The sequence below is a fragment of the Panulirus ornatus genome, chromosome 50 (genome assembly GCF_036320965.1).
Source record: "Panulirus ornatus isolate Po-2019 chromosome 50, ASM3632096v1, whole genome shotgun sequence".
NCBI lineage: Eukaryota > Metazoa > Arthropoda > Malacostraca > Decapoda > Palinuridae > Panulirus > Panulirus ornatus.
In genome coordinates, this window is record NC_092273.1 from 12,861,178 (window position 1) to 12,874,885 (window position 13,708).

General features: G+C 43.7%; 1 protein-coding gene and 1 long non-coding RNA gene across 2 annotated transcripts in view; one reads left to right on the plus strand and one right to left on the minus strand.

Annotated features, from left to right (window-relative positions):
* Window positions 1–13,708, minus strand: part of LOC139764601 (uncharacterized) — a 75,806-nt gene that overhangs the window by 45,132 nt on the left and 16,966 nt on the right. The gene's annotated exons all lie outside the window — the stretch shown is intronic.
* Window positions 1–13,708, plus strand: part of LOC139764706 (uncharacterized) — a 28,799-nt gene that overhangs the window by 7,378 nt on the left and 7,713 nt on the right. The window contains exons 4-5 of the mRNA XM_071691594.1: window positions 403–611; window positions 2,223–2,304. Coding sequence (XP_071547695.1) covers window positions 403–611; window positions 2,223–2,304 — 291 coding nt within the window. The remainder of the gene's footprint in view (window positions 1–402; window positions 612–2,222; window positions 2,305–13,708) is intronic.

Genomic DNA, 13,708 nt, shown 5'->3' on the forward strand with positions numbered 1-13,708 from the left:
GGAAAATTAAAAAAAAAAAAAACAAGAGGGGGAGGATTTCCAGCCCCACGCTCCTTTCCCTTTTAGTCGCCTTCTACGACACGCAGGGAATACGTGGGAAGTATTCTTTCCACCCTATCCCCAGGGATATATATATATATATATATATATATATATATATATATATATATATATATATATATATATATATATATCGTTAGTGAGATAGCTCTGATTAGGGTCTCTGGTGCCCGTGTCGTCGGTAAACAAAAAATAATGACTAACATATACACTTCACGTAAAAAAAGATCCATGAATAATTCACAAAAAAAAACATACACATAATTTACACATAAGAGAGACACGGACTGTACAAAACCCATTACTAAATTAAACTTAGAAATTAAAGAAAATTTTTCACAGGGCAGGGGAGGCGTGAGCACCGACACTGGGGGGGCGCTGGCTGCCGAGATCCTTCTAACACCTCCGGGAGAAGGGCAAACAACATGGCAGAAGGCGCAGACAGACTGGCTAGCTTGTGGGGAGCGGAGGTGCCGTGCCCAGCGTGTGGCGGAGGTGGTGGCTGCCAGAGAGGATCAGTACCTCGCTGATCTCCACCGCAGGCGCTGTAGGTATGTCTGTCCCAGGTGCTAACCACAACATCCTTCGAAGTTAGAGTTAGCTCGCTAGATAAACCTTCGAAGTATAAGTACTTTACACACCAACCTTCCAAGTATGAGTACTTTAGACATCAACCTCGATGTATAAGTACTTTATAAGACAACTTATAATTTCAATACACTGATTATATCATAAGCAGTTTACACTGAAAACACCATTACCACAGGCGTCATTCTTGTGTTTTTGAATACAGCTCTCAACAAGGATTTTCCACAATCTGAAGATTAAAAAAAAAAAACTCTTCATACCTCAGTACGAAGCTGTTTACTCATACCCGAAAATAAAGAAAAAAAAAAAACTTCAACTTCTCGCTAAATATGGGTTGACATAAGGTAAAAGTTGGCTCTTAGCAAATTGGAATGGGAACTAAATAGCCTATTTTACTTTGCCATTTTGGGATTTAGAAATGTAGCGTTTTTGATAACCATAGAGTACGAATGGACACCCCAGTTGGCAATCAGTGTCTTAAAGCATCGATAGGCTTTCATCACACCATAGGCCACATGCTTGGAATCATGCTCAACACCTGATGAAGGAGTTCAAAGAATTTTTTGACGTTAATTCCCTGTTGAAAATTAATAGCCCCCAGGCAGCTGATAGGCCAGAAGAAGCATGGTAAAACCAAGAAACTAGCCAACAAAGCCAAATATCACACCTTTCCTCCTGAGCGACGGGTAATTTAGCGATGGGTGGACACTCGCTTTGTAAACTGGGTATAAAAAATGATTACAGAAATTTATAGCAAACTAGAGAAGCGTGGTAGCCAAAAACAGTCTGTCTACCAGACTGCATAAAAAAAGGTTGTCATCATGTGGTGAAAATGCAAGGAAGATAACATAAAAAAAACAGCAACATAGGAATAGACACACAGACAGACAGATAAACAGGAACAGACAGACATTAAAAGACTGACAGACAAAGACAGAAGTGATGACGGGCCTCCGTGGTGTAGTGGTTAGTATTACTGATCCTGTATCATCACAGACCGGCCCTAGCGGTCGGCCTTGCATGGGTTCGAGTCCTGGGCGTTGGTAGTCGGCCCACACCAAGCCCAAGTGTTCATCCTCCTCTCGGACAGCTGGTTGATAAATGGGTACCTACCTATCTTACTAGACTTGGAGTGTGTGTGTGTGTGTGTGTGTGTGTGTGTGTGTGTGTGTGTGTGTGTGTGTGTGTGAACATAGTGCATGGGAGTAAAGCTGTGATACATATAAACAAGGTTTAAAAGACGGGGTAACACGGGAGTAAAACTTTCTACCCGTAATACACAAACAGTAACCACACACACACACACACACACACACACACACCGTAATAAGAATACAAGATTATTCTTTTTAAATTTTGGTATCGATAATGATAACCGCTGTTATCAATTATGTTATTTTACTGTTATCAAGATTTCATTTAATTCCTGCTGTTGTTTTCATGGCGGGAAATGTAACTCGCTACTGTTCGGCTGTGGCTCCTGCTGTGGCATATACACCGATCTTCTGGCTCCTGCTGCTGCTGCTGCTGTGTGTGTGTGGGTGCGTGTGTATACCACCCTGTGGGCGCTGCAGGCTTCGGGTCCTGCTGGAGGAGGAAGAAGCCGTCCTAGAGCGCGAGATGAGGCAGAAAGTCACCCAACATTACGAACGAGAGGTGGGTACTCTCTCTCTCTCTCTCTCTCTCTCTCTCTCTCTCTCTCTCTCTCTCTCTCTCTCTCTCTCTCTCTCTCTCTAACTTAAATTAACGTCTTTATCCTCATCCACTTATCATCACTCATCCCCCTCCCCCTCTCTATCTCTCTCTATCTCTCCTCACCGTTCACCACATTTCAAACCGAAGCTGAATTTTTCATCACCACATTTCAAACCGAGGCTGAATTATTATCTTTTTATCTTATCATTTCTCCACTTATATTCTTCGTCCCTTTTTCTAAATTTCTCGGACTTCCGTACCCGGATTAACATCACTCGCTATGATCACCCTCTGGGTCAACAAACAATGGAAGGTAGAAATGTCTGCGGCGCTCACCTGGTTGAGTTCGGTCTTGTCCTTATCTTGGTAATATTATTGTACAATTATTCCACAGGTTGATGTTTGGGGAAGAGGGACCCATCAAAAGATCGCTTCCATTTACGGTCTTGTTTCACTTACTGGTCTCTTGCGTTGACTTAAATCATCTGTTTTCTACGTCTTTCCCGTTTTCTTGAATTATCTGTTCTCTACGTCTTTCCCGTTTTCTTGAATTATCTGGTCTATACGTCTTTCCCGTTTTCTTGAGTTATCTGTTCTCTACGTCTTTCCCGTTTTCTTGAATTATCTGGTCTATACGTCTTTCCCGTTTTCTTGAGTTATCTGTTCTCTATGTCTTTTCCATTTTCTTGAATTATCTGGTCTCTACGTCTTTCCCGTTTTCTTGAATTATCTGTTCTCTACGTCTTTCCCGTTTTCTTGAATTAACTTCTCTTTGTCTTTCCTGCTTTCTTGAATTATCCGGTCTGTACGTCTTTCCCGTTCTCTTGAATGATCTGGTTTCTATACGCCTCTCCCGTTTTCTTAAATTATCTGTTCTCTACGTCTTTCCCGTTTTCTTGAATTATCTGGTCTATACGTCTTTCCCGTTTTCTTGAATTATCTGTTCTCTACGTCTTTCCCGTTTTCTTGAATTATCTGTTCTCTACGTCTTTCCCGTTTTCTTGAATTATCTGTTCTCTACGTCTTTCCCGTTTTTCTTGAGTTATCTGTTCTCTACGTCTTTCCCGTTTTCTTGAATTATCTGGTCTATACGTCTTTCCCGTTTTCTTGAATTATCTGGTCTATACGTCTTTCCCGTTTTCTTGAATTATCTGGTCTATACGTCTTTCCCGTTTTCTTGAATTATCTGTTCTCTACGTCTTTCCCGTTTTCTTGAATTATCTGGTCTATACGTCTTTCCCGTTTTCTTGAATTATCTGTTCTCTACGTCTTTCCCGTTTTCTTGAATTATCTGTTCTCTACGTCTTTCCCGTTTTCTTGAATTATCTGTTCTCTACGTCTTTCCCGTTTTCTTGAATTATCTGGTCTATACGTCTTTCCCGTTTTCTTGAATTATCTGTTCTCTACGTCTTTCCCGTTTTCTTGAATTATCTGGTCTATACGTCTTTCCCGTTTTCTTGAATTATCTGTTCTCTACGTCTTTCCCGTTTTCTTGAATTATCTGGTCTATACGTCTTTCCCGTTTTCTTGAATTATCTGGTCTATACGTCTTTCCCGTTTTCTTGAATTATCTGGTCTATACGTCTTTCCCGTTTTCTTGAATTATCTGGTCTATACGTCTTTCCCGTTTTCTTGAATTATCTGGTCTATACGTCTTTCCCGTTTTCTTGAATTATCTGGTCTATACGTCTTTCCCGTTTTCTTGAATTATCTGGTCTATACGTCTTTCCCGTTTTCTTGAATTATCTGGTCTATACGTCTTTCCCGTTTTCTTGAATTATCTGGTCTATACGTCTTTCCCGTTTTCTTGAATTATCTGGTCTATACGTCTTTCCCGTTTTCTTGAATTATCTGTTCTCTACGTCTTTCCCGTTTTCTTGAATTATCTGGTCTATACGTCTTTCCCGTTTTCTTGAATTATCTGTTCTCTACGTCTTTCCCGTTTTCTTGAATTATCTGGTCTCTACGTCTTTCCCGTTTTTCTTGAGTTATCTGTTCTCTACGTCTTTCCCGTTTTCTTGAATTATCTGGTCTATACGTCTTTCCCGTTTTCTTGAATTATCTGGTCTATACGTCTTTCCCGTTTTCTTGAATTATCTGTTCTCTACGTCTTTCCCGTTTTCTTGAATTATCTGGTCTATACGTCTTTCCCGTTTTCTTGAATTATCTGTTCTCTACGTCTTTCCCGTTTTCTTGAATTATCTGGTCTATACGTCTTTCCCGTTTTCTTGAATTATCTGGTCTCTACGTCTTTCCCGTTTTCTTGAATTATCTGTTCTCTACGTCTTTCCCGTTTTCTTGAATTATCTGGTCTATACGTCTTTCCCGTTTTCTTGAATTATCTGTTCTCTACGTCTTTCCCGTTTTCTTGAATTATCTGGTCTATACGTCTTTCCCGTTTTCTTGAATTATCTGTTCTCTACGTCTTTCCCGTTTTCTTGAATTATCTGGTCTATACGTCTTTCCCGTTTTTCTTGAGTTATCTGTTCTCTACGTCTTTCCCGTTTTTCTTGAGTTATCTGTTCTCTACGTCTTTCCCGTTTTCTTGAATTATCTGGTCTATACGTCTTTCCCGTTTTTCTTGAGTTATCTGTTCTCTACGTCTTTCCCGTTTTCTTGAATTATCTGGTCTATACGTCTTTCCCGTTTTCTTGAATTATCTGGTCTCTACGTCTTTCCCGTTTTCTTGAATTATCTGGTCTATACGTCTTTCCCGTTTTCTTGAATTATCTGGTCTATACGTCTTTCCCGTTTTTCTTGAGTTATCTGTTCTCTACGTCTTTCCCGTTTTCTTGAATTATCTGGTCTCTACGTCTTTCCCGTTTTCTTGAATTATCTGGTCTATACGTCTTTCCCGTTTTCTTGAATTATCTGTTCTCTACGTCTTTCCCGTTTTCTTGAATTATCTGGTCTATACGTCTTTCCCGTTTTCTTGAATTATCTGGTCTATACGTCTTTCCCGTTTTCTTGAATTATCTGTTCTCTACGTCTTTCCCGTTTTCTTGAATTATCTGGTCTATACGTCTTTCCCGTTTTTCTTGAGTTATCTGTTCTCTACGTCTTTCCCGTTTTTCTTGAGTTATCTGTTCTCTACGTCTTTCCCGTTTTCTTGAATTATCTGGTCTATACGTCTTTCCCGTTTTCTTGAATTATCTGTTCTCTACGTCTTTCCCGTTTTTCTTGAGTTATCTGTTCTCTACGTCTTTCCCGTTTTCTTGAATTATCTGGTCTATACGTCTTTCCCGTTTTCTTGAATTATCTGGTCTCTACGTCTTTCCCGTTTTCTTGAATTATCTGGTCTATACGTCTTTCCCGTTTTCTTGAATTATCTGTTCTCTACGTCTTTCCCGTTTTCTTGAATTATCTGGTCTATACGTCTTTCCCGTTTTCTTGAATTATCTGGTCTATACGTCTTTCCCGTTTTCTTGAATTATCTGGTCTATACGTCTTTCCCGTTTTCTTGAATTATCTGTTCTCTACGTCTTTCCCGTTTTCTTGAATTATCTGGTCTATACGTCTTTCCCGTTTTCTTGAATTATCTGTTCTCTACGTCTTTCCCGTTTTCTTGAATTATCTGGTCTATACGTCTTTCCCGTTTTCTTGAATTATCTGTTCTCTACGTCTTTCCCGTTTTCTTGAATTCTACGGTACGACCCGCCCCTGCACACGACGTACGTCTGTGAAGCACGACGGTACGACCCTTGTACATTCTGGTGCGTTTGTTGAGGACAAGGGTACGATCCTTGAACATGACGGTACGTCTTTTGAACGACGGTACGACCCTAGTACACGACGGTACGACCCTAGGGGGAGACGGCATGGCCCTCTAATCTGTCCCTTAGAACTTATGTATATATATATATATATATATATATATATATATATATATATATATATATATATATATAGGTCGTACCGTCGTGCTCACGGGTCGTACCGTCGCGTTCAAAGGGTCGTACCATCGCGTTCGAGGGGTTCGTACCGTCGTGCTCAAGGATCGAATCATCGAGTTCAAGAATCGTACCCTGTCGTACTCAAAGGTCGTGCTGTCGTGCTCGTAGATCGTACCCATCGTGCACACGAATCGTACCGTCGTACTTTACGAACCGTGAAGTCGCATTCACGGGTCGTACCGTCGTGGTCAAAGGCTCAAATATTTCCCTAAAGTTTCAGTTTGTTTTCCGATGAAAAAAAAAGGAAAAATAGTTTGAAATGTTATTTTTTTTTCTCTCGTTAGAGGAAGATTGCCATACGGAGGGAATTCCACGTCACTCGCTCTCTCTAACCCAACGGTGTGCGCTCCTACGCCCGCGGATCAGCCCTCCACAACAACTTCGCTGTTCACGCTACCATTCGCAAGGGGGGGGGGGGGGGGGGGGGGGGGTAAGATGAACATGAGCTAGAGAGAACCTGTGTATAATACTCCGTTCCTTTGACGACCAATACCACCAATGAGAGAGAGAGAGAGAGAGAGAGAGAGAGAGAGAGAGAGAGAGAGAGTGTTAGCGTGTGCGCGCGTGTGTGTGTGTCTGTCGGTGTTTACTTTACCTCAGCCTCTCCCATCAAGGCAAATACGTCCCCAAGTAGAGTGCGCCTTTGTGTGCTCGTCACCTCCTCGGGGCGAAAACTTTTCGTACTGTGGGTGAAAGAGAGGATGTGTCCACCACAGGGTAGAAGTGCCGTAACATTATGTCTGTGGTGTATCCTTGTGTAGAGTGAGTGACTGACTTAAAGGAACACACACACACACACATACAACACACACACCACACACACACACACATTTACTCCCGGAGGAGGACTAGGCTACGGTTCATCGCAGTGTTAGACCGCGAGAGAAGATTTAGTTTAGCTAGGCTACGCTATCGTCCCATGAGGAAACAGGCTACTACAATATCTTGATGGAACTTCCTGGTTAGAAAGAGTCCATCCTTCCCCTACTACTGAGTGTAGCGCAGCCTTGAGGCTGCGCAAGCCCTTGAATAAGAGGTCCTGAGATAAACTTACATATAAAAAATATATATATATATATATATATATATATATACACACACAAGGGACGGGTAGTTAAGCATAACAACTGCTGACGCCTGAAATAATTTCTAAAGTGCAGACCAGGCTTCCAGATTAGGTTATTAAGGCTCCATTATCCCCGGGAGGACCTGGACGCACTATCCTCCCTCCAGCCTCGCCATCCAACAATCCTGAACCCGAAGGTCACTCAACCCCATACCACATAACCCCGTAGAGTTCGATCGTCCTATCTCGATCGTCCTTCCCATCTCGAGGTCACCACCATCGGCGTACGTTCGGCACAGTTTATATGCCAATCGTCTTCCTTATAGATGAAGACTATCCCATTCCAATGCTTTCTGTGCGACAGGCTATCCTCACAAGAGAGCCACCTTCTGTGGCGGAATAGGGAGGTCTATACACCCATATCCATCCATGGTGGATGGAGGAGGAGGAGGAGGAGGACGGACACCACCCTTCTCGTCCTAACCTCATCCTTCTGTGGCTAAACCTTCGACAAACTCACTTACCTCCCTCCATTACGGTGGGAAATTAAGGATATTGTCCTTCAGTAGATTACTCTCGTCAGAGACCATTCAGGTCTTTCGTCATTCGTCTGTTTTCTTTTGTTTACCTCCCCGTGTGCTAGACCTCTGTTGTTTCCTTTTTTTCCCCACTTTTATTATCATCCGTTTCTCTCATACGACAAACTGTCCTCCAGCGGATAACGACACGTAGCAGTGACCTAATACCAGGTCTTCCAGTACCTACTTGTCTTTCCCCTAGGCATGAAATCTCAAACTACAAGACTTTCTTTTCTCTTTTCTTCTTAATAATCCATATATCCTACGGCGTCCATTTCTCTCTCTCTCTCTCTCTCTCTCTCTCTCTCTCTCTCTCTCTCTCTCTCTCTCTCTCTCTCTCTCTCTCGCCGGTACGGACCGACTCACTCATTCCAAACACATCATCGTCATAACACAGTGGTGGTCTGTTATGCCACCTTCGCAAGCCACTCATCACCGCTTCAAGTAACGTGCCGACGTCACCCGTGTTACCTCCTCTTACAGGAAACAAGATGTAATGATCCTATAACCTTTTTCCTCACATTTTAGGAGTAACATAGAAATGGTGAGTCGCGAGGCTTGGGGACACGGTAATGGTAATGGGATGTATGTCACATTCAGGTTCATTCCCGTTTCTGACATTCCTCTAAAAAATTCTCTTTCCGGGATATTACTCCTGCAAGGTATTTCTTTTTTTTCTCTCGACCTGTTTCCCCTCCGGCTGTTGCCGAGGGGAGGGGAGTGGCGAAGGGAGAGAATGCGTTTGTTTGGCTCTCTTTTTTTTCCAGTAGTGTTAAGGCCAAACCAGCTCGTTCTTGGACCACGTATCCACGTAACACACACACACTCTCCTTTTTCACTCCACAATCCAGAGGCTCCCCCCGCTCTCCATAATCACCCCGTCCTATGGAATAGGTAGCCAGATGACGGCACAAATTGCCCGTAATATTCCGTCACTCCGAGCGCATTCTCTCCAGTTACCCTCCAACTGGTGGGTCGCTTGCATCATCCCTCTCTCTCCCCCCCCACCCCCTCTCTCGTCATCCGGCGCTGAATGAAACGCTCTCGCCTCCTATCCAGAGAAGGAGGATAGAGATGGCTCGACGTCGTTGCTATGGATAGTCCGGCAGTCTGGTGGAGAAAAAGCTAATGAGAGGAAGAGGAGGAGGGGGTTGGCGGCGGCGGTGGCTTCCTCGAGTTATGAGAGGAAGAAACAAGAAAAATAGTGAAGGATTTTAAATAGAAAATAGGAAAACGGGAGATAATAGGGGTACCTGTTTCCCTAGCACTTTTGTTTTCTCCTCGAAGTTGTACTACCAAAATAGCGACCAGCTTCGTCACTCACGATGCAATATCAACGATTTATATTCCTCTGGATGTGATTATGACACGAAAGTGCGCTTGGAACCTATCTGTTCATTTCCCCGAGGACTCATAGGAATATACATATATATATATATTATATATATATATATTATATATATATATATATAGGTCGTAACCGTCGTGCTCACGGTCGTACCGTCGCGTTCAAAGGGTCGTACCATCGCGTTCGAGGGGTTCGTACCGTCGTGCTCAAGGATCGAATCATCGAGTTCAAGAATCGTACCTGTCGTACTCAAAGGTCGTGCTGTCGTGCTCGTAGATCGTACCCATCGTGCACACGAATCGTACCGTCGTACTTTACGAACCGTGAAGTCGCATTCACGGGTCGTACCGTCGTGGTCAAAGGCTCAAATATTTCCCTAAAGTTTCAGTTTGTTTTCCGATGAAAAAAAAGGAAAAATAGTTTGAAATGTTATTTTTTTTTCTCTCGTTAGAGGAAGATTGCCATACGGAGGGAAATTCCCGTCACTCGCTCTCTCTAACCCAACGGTGTGCGCTCCTACGCCCGCGGATCAGCCCTCCACAACAACTTCGCTGTTCACGCTACCATCGCAAGGGGGGGGGGGGGGGTAAGATGAACATGAGCTAGAGAGAACCTGTGTATAATACTCCGTTCCTTTGACGACCAATACCACCAACGAGAGAGAGAGAGAGAGAGAGAGGAGAGAGAGAGAGAGAGAGTAGAAGAGAGGAGAGAGAGAGAGAGAAAGAGAGAGAGAGAAGAGAGAGAGAGAGAGAGAGACGAGGAGAGAGAGAGAGAGAGAGGAGTGGAGAGAGAGAGAGAGGAGTGTTGTTTAGCGTGTGCGCGCGTGTGTGTGTGTCTGTCGGTGTTTACTTTACCTCAGCCTCTCCCATCAAGGCAAATACGTCCCCAAGTAGAGTGCGTCTTTGTGTGCTCGTCACCTCCTCCCAGTTACGGGCGGACTAGACGCGAGTCTCGGAGCGAAAACTTTTCGTACTGTGGGTGAAAGAGAGGATGTGTCCACCACAGGGTAGAATTGCCGTAACATTATGTCTGTGGTGTATCCTTGTGTAGAGTGAGTGACTGACTTAAAGGAACACACACACACACATACAACACACACACACACACACACACACATTTACTCCCGGAGGAGGACTAGGCTACGGTTCATCGCAGTGTTAGACCGCGAGAGAAGATTTAGTTTAGCTAGGCTACGCTATCGTCCCATGAGGAAACAGGCTACTACAATATCTTGATGGAACTTCCTGGTTAGAAAGAGTCCATCCTTCCCCTACTACTGAGTGTAGCGCAGCCTTGAAGCTGCGCAAGCCCTTGAATAAGAGGTCCTGAGGATATACTTACATAAAATATATATATATATATATATATATATATATATATATATATATATATATATATATATATATATATATATATACACACACAAGGGACGGGTAGTTAAGCATAACAACTGCTGACGCCTGAAATAATTTCTAAAGTGCAGACCAGGCTTCCAGATTAGGTTATTAGGCTCCATTATCCCCGGGAGGACCTGGACGCACTATCCTCCCTCCAGCAATGCCATCCTACAATCCTGAACCCGAAGGTCACTCAACCCCATACCACATAACCCCGTAGAGTTCGATCGTCCTATCTCGATCGTCCTTCCCATCTCGAGGTCACCACCATCGCCGTACGTTCGGCACAGTTATATGGCCAATCGTCTTCCTTATAGATGAAGACTATCCCATTCCAATGCTTTCTGTGCGACAGGCTATCCTCACAAGAGAGCCACCTTCTGTGGCGAAATAGGGAGGTCTATACACCCGTATCCATCCATGGTGGATGGAGGAGGAGGAGGACGGACACCACCCTCCTCGTCCTAACCTCATCCTTCTGTGGCTAAACCTTGGACAAACTCACTTACCTCCCTCCATTACGGTGGGAAATTAAGGATATTGTCCTTCAGTAGATTACTCTCGTCAGAGACCATTCAGGTCTTTCGTCATTCGTCTGTTTTCTTTTGTTTTCCTCCCCGTGTGCTAGACCTCTGTTGTTTCCTCTTTTTTTTTTTTCCTTTTCCACTTTTATTATCATCCGTTTCTCTCATACGACAAACTGTCCTTCAGCGGATAACGACACGTAGCAGTGACCTAATACCAGGTCTTCCAGTACCTACTTGTCTTTCCCCTAGGCATGAAATCTCAAACTACAAGACTTTCTTTTCTCTTTTCTTCTTATTAATCCATATATCCTACGGCGTCCATTTCTCTCTCTCTCTCTCTCTCTCTCTCTCTCTCTCTCTCTCTCTCTCTCTCTCTCTCTCTCTCTCTCTCTCTTTCTCGCCGGTACGGACCGACTCACTCATTCCAAACACATCATCGTCATAACACAGTGGTGGTCTGTTATGCCACCTTCGCAAGCCACTGATACCGCTTCAAGTAACGTGCCGACGTCACCCGTGTTACCTCCTCTTACAGGAAACAAGATGTAATGATCCTATAATCTTTTTCCTCACATTTTAGGTGTAACATAGAAATGGTGAGTCGCGAGGCTTGGGGACACGGCTATGGTAATGGGATGTATGTCACATTCAGGTTCATTCCCGTTTCTGACATTCCTCTAAAAAATTCTCTTTCCGGGATATTACTCCTGCAAGGTATTTTTTTTTTCTCTCAACCTGTTTCCCCTCCGGCTGTTGCCGAGGGGAGGGGAGTGGCGAAGGGAGAGAATGCGTTTGTTTGGCTCTCTTTTTTTTCCAGTAGTGTTAAGGCCAAACCAGCTCGTTCTTGGACCACGTATCCACGTAACACACACACACTCTCTCCTTTTTCATCCATCCACAATTCAGAGGCTCCCCGCTCTCCATAATCACCCCGTCCTATGAAAAGGTAGCCAGATGACGGCACAAATTGCCCGTAATATTCCCTTCACTCCGAGCGCATTTCTCTCCCGAGTTACCCCTCAACTGGTGGGTCGCTTGCATCATCCCCCTGTCTCTCTCCCCCCCCACCCCCCCCTCACTCTCGCCATCCGGCGTGGAATGAAACGCTCTCGCCTCCTATCCAGAGAAGGAGGATAGGAGATGGCTCGACGTCGTTGCTATGGATAGTCCGGCAGTCTGGTGGAGAAAAAGCTAATGAGAGGAAGAGGAGGAGGGGGGTTGGCGGCGGCGGTGGCTTCCTCGAGTTATGAGAGAAAGAAACGAGAAAAATAGTGAAGGATTTTAAATAGAAAATAGGAAAACGGGAGGTAATAGGGGTAACTGTTCCTGTATTGGTTTCCTCCTCGAAGTCTGTAACGCATCAAGTGGCGTCCTAGCTTCGTCTCTTCGATGTATATCAACTGACTTATATTTCTCTTGATGTGATTATGACATGAAAGTGCACTTGGGAACTTATCGTGTTTCATTTTCCCCGTGGACTCATAGGAATATATATATATATATATATATATATATATATATATATATATATATATATATATATATATATATATATATAGGGAAGCATTGCCTATTTCAAGATAGAAATATCAAAACGGAAACTCCCCCCCCCCTCCACCCACCAATTAAATTTTCATGCTGTGCTGTCGACAACAGTTCGCTGATCCTCCCGCAACTGCATGAAATTCACAATAGAACAGGGAAGGGGTGTAAGAGAGAGAGAGAGAGAGAGAGAGAGAGAGAGAGAGAGAGAGAGAGAGAGAGAGAGAGAGAGAGAGAATCCCCAGACACATACAGGACGCAAACAGTTTAAGGATGCTAAAAAAAAAAAAAAGAAAACCGTGCTTTACATCTACCACATCATCAACCACATCATCTACCACATCATCAACCACATCATCTACCACATCATCAACCACATCATCTACCACATCATCAACCACATCATCTACCACATCATCAACCACATCATCTACCACATCATCAACCACATCATCTACCACATCATCAACCACATCATCTACCACATCATCAACCACATCATCTACCACATCATCAACCACATCATCTACCACATCATCAACCACATCATCTACCACATCATCAACCACATCATCTACCACATCATCAACCACATCATCTACCACATCATCAACCACATCATCTACCACATCATCAACCACATCATCTACCACATCATCAACCACATCATCTACCACATCATCAACCACATCATCTACCACATCATCAACCACATCATCTACCACATCATCATCCACATCATCATCATCAACCACAGTGGCAAACTCAAGCGTCAACCACAGTGGCAAACTCAAGCGTCAACCACAGTGGCAAACTCAAGCGTCAACCACAGTGGCAAACTCAAGCGTCAACCACAGTGGCAAACTCAAGCGTCAACCACAGTGGCAAACTCAAGCGTCAACCACAGTGGCAAACTCAAGCGTCAACCACAGTGGCAAACTCAAGCGTCAA